Raw genomic sequence first — 9,308 nt, 5'->3', positions numbered from 1 at the left:
CCCTTTAGGAATATTTTCGAAATAGTTGCAAAAGGTTGGATCTGATTAGACGTGGAGTTCTTCCCCCTTCTTGTGTGACATCCCCCCCGGATTGGACTTCCCCAAATGAGGAGGACATCCAAAAATTCGGGTGCAGCGCACAAGAAGGGGGAAACTGGTTTGGGGCCGCCCAAGGCGTTGGAGAGGCAGGAGAAGGAGAAGCGGACCTCCCCAAAGAAGAAACGCAAGCAAAGTGGGAAAGGCGGGAAAAGCGGCCAGGGCGGACAAAGCGGTCAGGGCGGACAAAGCAGGCAACGCAACGAAACCAAACAGACCATGCCGACGAAGCCGACCATGTCGACCAAGCCGACCATGCCGACCAAGCCGACCAAGCAAACCAAACAGAGCGATGAATCCTCGCAGTCCACCAAATCAACGCAATCGCCCCCGTCGAGGCGACATGGAGAAAGGCCTCAAGGAAAGGGGTCTCACCAAAAAGATAGCCCCCCCGGGGGAAATAAAAACACGAAGAAGAATTCTTCAAACGATGTAGTCGTGAGAGAAAAAATGGAAGCTGCGAAAAGGGAAAAAATTAAGAGAGAAGAAGGGGGAGGGTGCTTCCTATGTCTCTGCTGTGGCAACAATGATGACGATATGCTGAATGAACTCATTTTAGAGGATGGCAGAGGGAGAGAGGAGGCAGAGCGAGAAAAAAGGAAAAAAGAACAGGAGAAGGAAGAAGAAGAGAGACAAAACGCAAGGGAAAGGGAACGACTGAGTATGCTGGAGGAGGAAGCTATAATGAAGCGTCTACTGGAAGCAGCAGCAGAAGGCAAGACAGAGGGAGAGAAAAAAAAAGTTGGAGATTTGGAGAAGCCGAAGGAACAAGCAAAAAGAGGTACCCGTTTAATCATAAAAGATATGAAACCTAAATTTCTGCAGAAGAAAAAACCTAAGTTTAGTTTCCTTGGAGCAGCTTCAGCCCCTCCCCCCCCTGAGGCCTCAGCCTGTGTAGGACCCCCACCGGAAGTCAAATCAACATCCGTCCTAGTAAGAGAAGGAGTATATTTAATATACAGTGATGAAAATAATGGACAACTAGAATTACATTATTCCAAAAAGGCCATAAAAGGGAGAGGAGTATTAGCCTATATATTTTCAAATACCATTCCAGAATTTTATTTTGTAAATAACAACATGAAACAGATTTTACTCAAAGATGTTGCGAGATTAATGCAGAGTACCTACGTTAATGATTTAAAGCCTTACTACGAATGTGTGATTAACTTCATAAAGATGAAAAAAAAATTCAATGGCGTTCTGTACTTCTTACCTGCCTTCGATGCTCAGCCCCCTCCAAAACTAGACGTCATTTTTTTTGATTCCAAACAGAAGAAGGTATCGACGGAGTGGACGGCATCACGCGAAGGGACTTCACCCAACTGAGTTGTGCTAAGACAGATGCACACTGCGTTCTTCTCAGAGGGTCATTTGTATAAACCGCGTAAACATAAGTGCGCAGCTCGTTTGGGAGGGGTCCCCATTTCGTTGCCTCAAAATGGGTTATTCTGGACACCAGACTGTGGAGTCGAAAAAAGAAAAAAAAAAAAAATTATCTACATTATGTGTGTGGCTAAAAAATTATGAGAATTTTATCGTGTCTTTTTTACCCTTCAATGAGTCTCTTTTGTAACACCTCTTTATCAGAGTTGCGTGTTTTTTTTTTTACCCCCCCCATTTATCAGCTCCGATTGGGGCACCCCTACTCGATTTCTCCACTTTTAATATATTGGAAGTTAGTTTTTCATGTACTTCACTACACCCGCGTTTATTTTCCCTTCCCCCATTTCGCAGCTATACTATGCCCCCATCGAAAAAGAGGTCGAATTAAGGGGCAACTTCATTTTCGTCATTCAGAAGGGGCTCCCAATATTCCAAGAGGAAATCGACACGGAGAAGCTCTGCTCCTATGCGTGCAGCTTTGGGGCGTTTCAGAGCATCGATTGAGGGTGCCGACAGGACGAGGAGGGGTTGCTCATCGCGATCGCACTAGTGCACCAGTTGAGAAGGGAAGCATAAGGTTCATCGTCATTTTGTGAAATGCACATTTTTCTTTTTTTTCTTATTTTTCTTTTTTTTTTCTTCTTCCCCCCGCTCCCGCCTCCTACATTTGTACTGTCACCAAAAAAGGTGATAATCCCCCTTTTGCAGTGTATTCTGTCTTTCAATTGGTCTTTCATTTCGTCACAAGGATATTTTTTGTGCGCCGCAGATGGTACTCCCTCTTTTGAGGGGAGAGAGAAGCGCCACCCTAACGTATTGGCACTTCTCCTATAGATAGCCTTCTGGGAAGGTAGCAAATGAAATTGTTTTTAAAAAGGAAGTTTTAATTTTACGCGAACGGATGGGGGTCCCCGGTGCGCCCCCCTCCTGGGTGTTAAAATGGCACAAAAAAAGGGGTGTAAAAGGGGTGAAGAAGTGATGCGTAGGTGGCGCGTAGGAGACGCATAGATGGCACACAGATGGCGCACAGATGGCACACAGATGGCTTGTAGATGACGCATTAACCCGGGCGCAGCCGCTTGGCAGCCTAAAACTCGTACTCGTCGTCCACATGGCTGTAGTCGTCGACGTAGTTGTTGGCATCCATCTGTTCCGGGGTCAGCTTTCTCCTCCTTTTAACTCTGAGTTTTCTGTTAAAGGTGCGCAGGTGGTCGATGCGTATCTTCTGGCCCTCCTGAAGAGCATCCCCAAATTCTTCTCCGAATTTTTTATTCGTCCAAAGAGGTTTATATAGGGATACCAAAGCAGGGAATTGGTTCCTCTGTTCTTGCAACTCGTAGCATTGATACTTAGCATCCACTGGATCTTCACATGATTGATGTGACCTACCTTCTCCTCTTATTTCCGTCATGTAGTAATGGTACATTTCAGCCATCTCCGAAATAGACATATTTTTTGAGTAAGTTTCATGTCTTTGTTTGACCGGATAAACACACATGTTAAGTACTACCGTTTTGTTTTTAATTTCTTCCTCAGAACAGTTATGGTTCCCTCCTCCGATGTAATCTATGGGTTCATGTCTATCTAGGAAGTAAGTAATATAATCCGGATCTGCACTTGGATTCAGTAAATGATCTAGAACCATTTCTTTAGCTCTCAACAACGCATGTTCATTAATGAGTTTGATCTGTTTGGAGGGGTACCTTCTTTTAGCAGACAATCCAAAAAGTTCCATTTTTATTTTGTCCAACACTCGGCTGTCCTTATCACCATCTTTGTTCTTGCTTTCATCATGCCACTGCAAAATTAGTTTTTTCGTTTGCTTATAATATCTGATGCGTGACCAATTGGGATCTTCATAATAGCCAGCGAAAAATCCTCTAGCTGCGAGCTCCCATTCGATTTTGGGTTCAGGTATAAACAAAGCGGGAGATCTATACCCATAAGGAATAATATGATTTTCATGTGCCTTATGATTCCATGGATAAATTAAATTAGTCAAGCTTCTAGACAGTACAGGATCTCTCCAAGCAGAATTCAACTGTGTTGTTTCTTTAGAACAGTTGTAATTCCAATTTCCCCATTGTCTGTGTTCTAAATCTTCTTCAGTTTCAAGAAAAGTTTGATCCTGATTTCCATCAGGAAGGAAATCAAATCTGATTAGTTCTTCTTGGTTTATATTTCTCCATTCAACTCCATGGTCATCATAATATGGGATTTTATTATACCTAGGTCTATCTATTCCTTTCTCTAGTTTTAATCCTTTTCCATCATAATTTTCAACCCCTCCTTCGATTTTCCCACATGCTCTTCTTACGTCCTTTTTATGGTCTACATATGCCCATTCACATTTTAAAAAATTATAATATGGACTAATTTCTTTTGTAATCGTTTCATGAAATGGGATACTTATTTCCCATGGGTAGTTTTTCAATGGATCTTCCAAAATTTCTTTTGTCTTCTTTTCGTGCATCGATCCTTTAGGCGCTAAAATCATTTGTATTTTTGTGCTCCTCAGGGAGGGTCTTCTCACACTCTTTTCGTTTTGATTTCTTATCTGCTTTTTCTTCACCGGAGTTGTTATGTACTGGGGGGTGGGTATCCTACGGGAGGGTTTCCACCCCATCGCTCGACTTATTTTTGTGCCTCCATGTGGAGTCACTTTGACCGAAAGGGACCCGAGAAGGTGGGTGTGGATCACAAGCAGGAGAAGACCCACCAGAGCGTAAATCGACATTGTGTGTGAAGATGCGCAGCTCACTACCTAGCTCACACCATGTGGGGCTGCGATGGGGTCTTCGCAACTCACCGCCATCTTCTATTTTGGCACACGTTAGGGTTGCGCACGTTAGGGTTGCGCACACGTGGGGTAACTCTACCCACTCGACTGAGAGAGCCTTGCGCGAGGTGTGCCTTTTCCCCGGACCCTTCTGCGAACAGTTGGTGCCCCCCAAGAATGGGTGGCAGCGGGGCGGGATGTAATGCACGCTTGGTAGCTACGGATATAACGGCTGGTAAGACGAACTAACTGAAGAAGTCTCTCCTCCACGTGGGGGCCATTTGGGGGGGAAGGGGGCTCACTCATTCTGTTTCTTTACACATATGCGTACATGCATATTTATTTCATTTTTTTTCGCTTTAATTCATTTTAACTCATTTTAATTCATTTTAATTCATTTTTTGGATGGACTTTGTGCTCCCCGGATGGGCGAAGATACACTAGCACACACCCCTCTCACGAAGGAACGCGACACGGCTGGGGCTTCCATTAGGACGTTCCCCTGCACGAGGAAGAAGGAAGTGTGACCCGTCGCCCTTTCCCTGCCAAGGGCAAACATTCACTTACGGCGAATAGGCCTTCATCCAAAAGCAGCATTTTAAAATTGGGGAAACAAATTTCAATCAAAAAATTGGGCAACTTTTATAAGAGGCCAAAAAAACTAAAAATGAAGAAGGGGAAAAGCGCTGTGAGCAGTGGGCCCAACCTTATCCGAACAAACGGGAGTTAATACGCACATGCAGAAATATGACATGTAAAGCGTAGCCAACAGAAATGTACAGAAGGGGAAGAGCCATGTACCAGGAAAAGGGGAAAAAATTAGCAACTTTTGTTATGTAAATTATAAAACGTAAAATCTAAGGGGGGCAGAAAAAGTTGTGTGCGCAGTTGAGCCGGTGAAAAAGGGGGCATACAAACATGGGAATGTGTAACCCTTGCCCACATGTATGCAAAGCACCGATAAGCCAATTTCACCCATCAGGTGGAACGAGCAAATCGTTGAGACACTCCATGAACGATGAAAGGGGTGAGTGACAACAAGAGTACAAAAAAGAAAAAAAAAAAAAAAAATATGCACCGCACAAATGAGGAAGCAACAAATCAACGATGTTGAGATGGTCAAGCGGTTTCTTTTTTCCAGTCGGCTGAATCATTAGGTGAGAACATCCTTCACTCGCGCAAGTCAGTCATGAATGTCCCGTAGGTGTGGTCTTCAAATAGGAAGGACTGCTTTTCGAGGTCTTTGCGAATTTTACTCTTTAGGATGGTGGACGTCCTGATGCAGCTGAAGATGTATTGAATTTTTTGTCCTGCGGAGGGGAAGGTGTGAAATGGGGGCGTGTGTGCAGTTGAGCGGTGTGAATTGGGGAGGCGCAGCGGCACCCCGTCAAACTGAGCAAGCGCAACGGCACCCCGTCAAACTGAGCAGACGTAACGGCACCCCGTCAAACTGAGCAGGCCCAACAACACCCCGTCAAACTGATCATGCCCAACAGCACAGACGAACCCCACGCCGTGAATCCGCTTACCAGTGAAGAACGTTAACACGGACTTGATCACATTCACAGTTATAACTATTTCTATAAAGTAGTTAAAGTAAACCCCCTTGGTCCCATAAAAGTAAAAAAGGTGGTTGATCTTCTCAGGGGGAAGGAGAGCAAAGGAGAGAATGGCGACAAAGATATAGAGTAGCAATTTGACGGAGCACCAAATGCTCAAAACATGGAAATATTTGGCGCACTTTTGTAGTTCTGTGGACTTATCATTCGAGTAAGCATGTACTCCTTGGCTTGTCAAAAGGATAACTAAAATGGAATCCAAGAGAGAAAAAGAAAGAATACTTTTGCTCACCAGATTACCATGGGACATAGATAGAAGAAAAAATAAGTTAACCAAAAACTCAAGTATATATATAAAAATGAGGAGGTTCCATAATACATATAGAAATAATTTGGTTCTGTTTGTTTTGTAGTTGTCTATTTGGAGGTTTAATTTGTTTAATCCGATTCCCCATTTGTTTCTGTTATCTTTATACGCATCATAGAATAGTAGTAGGTGCTCGTTGTTATCGTTCATGTTTTTTTTTTTTGGGGGAGGAGGGGAATGAGTCAGGAGGGGTGGGGGATGGACGTCTTTGTCGGTATGCTTGGTCTTAGGGGGTGTTGCCGTCACCCCCTTGTTCACTTGTCGCTTCGCGGAATCGTCACGCTGATTTGTTGCATCACGTAATGGTCACGCTGGTTTGTTACATCACTTAATCGTTGCACTGATTTGTTACATCACTTAATCGTCGCACTGATTTGTTGCATCACTTAATCGTCACGCTGATTTGTTACATCACTTAATCGTCACGCTGATTTGTTACATCACTTAATCGTCACGCTGATTTGTTGCATCACGGCTTCACCGCTTAGCTAATCTCCCTCCGCGTGCCCCGTTCTTTCGACACCAAGAGAAAAGTGTAACAAAAACGTAACTCGGTGCAATGGAGCGTAGTGCACTAATCTGGCGTGACTCTATATCGTCCTACGGTTGTGCCCCTAAATGTGACAAATTTAGAGAACCGTTTTGTAAAAAAAAAAATAAATGTTCAGGCGAGAGAATGTGTCAAATGACTCTACTTGGTGTGTTATTCCCCTTCGATGATCAAAATGGTCTCATCAAAACGTAGTCGGTTTGTATTGAGTGCTCATGAAAGGAGGCAGCTCGTCTGTAACGACGCAGTGATGATGCGAGGGTAGGAGAACTACACAGCATTGCAGCATTGACACGATGAACAAAAAAAAAAAACAAAAAAAAAAAAACAAAAAAAAACTTTAAATACTAGGAAAGGCATTATAACAACGTCATTTCTTCCACTCAGATTGCGTAGACAGAACAAATGACGGAGCGTATGCGTCTCTCCGTAGACGATCTTGTAATGATGGCGGTGTTGCGCTGTGTTCTGCTAGGTTATATTCTGCTCCGTTCTGTTCTGCGTTTCGTTTGTTGCCAGCGTTTGCACGGTTGCTGCGCCTGCTACGTGTGCGATGCGTCATCCGCGTCCACCGACCCCCACTTCCTCCAGCGTCACACTTATTTGCAATATAGCTGTGCGTTTGTTGCCACTCGATTTTCTCGTCACTGCCGTGAGATTTTTTCAGACGAATATTTCCCTCTTCCGCATCGTAAGAATCGTCAGAAATAAAATTACACTATTTTGCATTTTTTTTTTTTTTTTTTTTTTCATTTCACATGTTCGAAGACACCTTTCAGTTTTGGCGTATTTGCCGCCCTTGGTTCCTTTTCATCGGTAATTCTCCCCGATCCCTGGTCACTTTTTCCCCACGCGAACTGTGCATAAGCGGGTTGCTGGTGTTGTACGCATATGACCATGTGCACAAGTACGTGCATGTACGCATGTGTATATTATATGCACTTGCTATGCGTGCACACCCCTCCACACGTGCGCACTTTTTTTTTTTTTTTGCCATTTTCTACATTAAAAGACGCTATTTTGAAAAGCAACAAAGTAACACCGCATTAATTATCGTGCGGAAAAATCTGTTACATTTGAAAAAGACATTTCATAATATTTCATTTAAAAAAATATTTTATTTAAAAAAAATATATTGTTTAAAAGAAAATTTTTTTTTAACTTCATACATCTCTGACTTTCTAGCTTTTCAATGTACAAACGGGAAGGAAAAAATTATGCAACCATGTGCAACCTGAGAACAAAACGAAATAGATGTCCCACGGGTTGTTAGCAATTTTGTTCTGCGCTGCGCGGTGGAAATTGGCCAACTTCGGAAATCTCTCAGTTCGCCGCGTCGGAGGTAGTTTCCAAAAAAAAAAAAAAAGGTAGCAGGGCTAAAATGGCAATTAGGAAAAGTTGCGGGATGCGGAGAAAAAATGACGCGCATGCGGTTAGACCAAATGGGAGAACGGTCAGAGCGGTTCATTCATTTTTTTGGGAAAAAAAAAGTTAGATACGCGGGAAGGAGAGCCATCTAACGTTTCACATGCTATCGTACAACGTACGAAGCCTCTTCCCCCCCCCAAAAAAAAAAAAAAAAAGTAATACACACAACATGGTGCAAATGAACAGATAAGGTGGTACACGATTGTGTTGTTCGAAACGGATTTGCAAAGTTATCATGTCTTTCTTCGCCTCTCAAAAAGGAACTTCCCCTTTTTGGAGAACATGACAAGAGCTTCTGGTACGCATGTTTATCTTTGTCATACTTCCTTTTTAGCCACCTCGTATTAAACGTTACTGCGCTGAACAGACGCTGTTGGTGAAAACTCGATCAATGTGCAAAGCGGGCTGTATTCAAATAAGTGCCGCAGAAATAGGTTTCCCCGTATATAAGTGCACATGCGGGATGGAACCTCTGCCTGCAGCGAATGGGTTTCTTTTGTGGGACAGACATTTTCAGCACAATAATGCACGGGCATGGGGGCGTCACACACGTTTGCAATTTTTGTGCGTTCATTTGGACGCGAGTGTGAAGCGCGCTTATGGAAAAATAAAATTCCCACCACAAGGGGTTATCTTTTGTTAGGAAATATATCTTTTTACGGTTCTTATGGGAAAAGTTTCTCCGTTTGTTTTGTTTTCTTTTCTTTGTGGATGTAACACTTTGTAGGATGTGTGCGGGGGGGATGATCCGCCATGCATGTGCATACTTACGCGGGGGGAGACCAAACAGGTGAGCTTAGTACTCCACAATATTTTACAAAATAAATGGCACCTTTTGTCCCTTCCAAAGGTACAAGGAATTGCCTGATTATATGTAAACACAACAGGGTGGCCAAGTGGACCGTATGGCATACCGCCCTTGCAGACAACTCCTCGGTTGATTCATTTCGATCTTTTGAAATATTGCGGTAGAAAGTTCTATGCGAATTCGATTTACGTGATGAATGTATCGCCATATCTGCGGACATAGTGCCACTTCGCAAGGGAAGCTTTTCCATAGTGGTATTTCTTGATGGGCAAAAAAGAATCGTTCACGCTTTGGGTTTCACCTGTGTGAAGAAGGGCCCCTCATGAAAAAAAAAA

The 9,308-nt window shown here is 43.4% G+C and overlaps 3 protein-coding genes across 3 annotated transcripts; 1 reads left to right on the top strand and 2 right to left on the bottom strand.

Annotated features, from left to right (window-relative positions):
* Positions 1-1,275: 1,275 nt before the first annotated feature.
* On the top strand, positions 1,276-1,986 carry PCYB_081530 (hypothetical protein; the record flags this gene model as incomplete). The annotated part of the gene is made up of 3 exons (XM_004221891.1): positions 1,276-1,377; positions 1,725-1,787; positions 1,834-1,986. 3 exons carry the CDS (start codon positions 1,276-1,278, stop codon positions 1,984-1,986), a joined length of 318 nt encoding a protein of 105 aa, XP_004221939.1.
* A 583-nt stretch (positions 1,987-2,569) lies between these two features.
* On the bottom strand, positions 2,570-4,219 carry PCYB_081520 (hypothetical protein; the record flags this gene model as incomplete). Its single annotated transcript, XM_004221890.1, has 2 exons — positions 2,570-4,069; positions 4,145-4,219. The coding sequence occupies 2 exons, from the start codon at positions 4,217-4,219 to the stop codon at positions 2,570-2,572; spliced, it is 1,575 nt and encodes a 524-aa protein (XP_004221938.1).
* Positions 4,220-5,431: 1,212 nt separating this feature from the next.
* PCYB_081510 (hypothetical protein) lies at positions 5,432-6,337 on the bottom strand (the record flags this gene model as incomplete). Its single annotated transcript, XM_004221889.1, has 2 exons — positions 5,432-5,571; positions 5,791-6,337. 2 exons carry the CDS (start codon positions 6,335-6,337, stop codon positions 5,432-5,434), a joined length of 687 nt encoding a protein of 228 aa, XP_004221937.1.
* Between the last annotated feature and the right edge of the window lie 2,971 nt (positions 6,338-9,308).

This window comes from Plasmodium cynomolgi, chromosome 8 (genome assembly GCF_000321355.1).
Source record: "Plasmodium cynomolgi strain B DNA, chromosome 8, whole genome shotgun sequence".
Lineage (NCBI taxonomy): Eukaryota > Apicomplexa > Aconoidasida > Haemosporida > Plasmodiidae > Plasmodium > Plasmodium cynomolgi.
The sequence above is the reverse complement of the archived record's forward strand: the minus strand, read 5'-3'. Positions and strand labels throughout refer to the sequence as shown.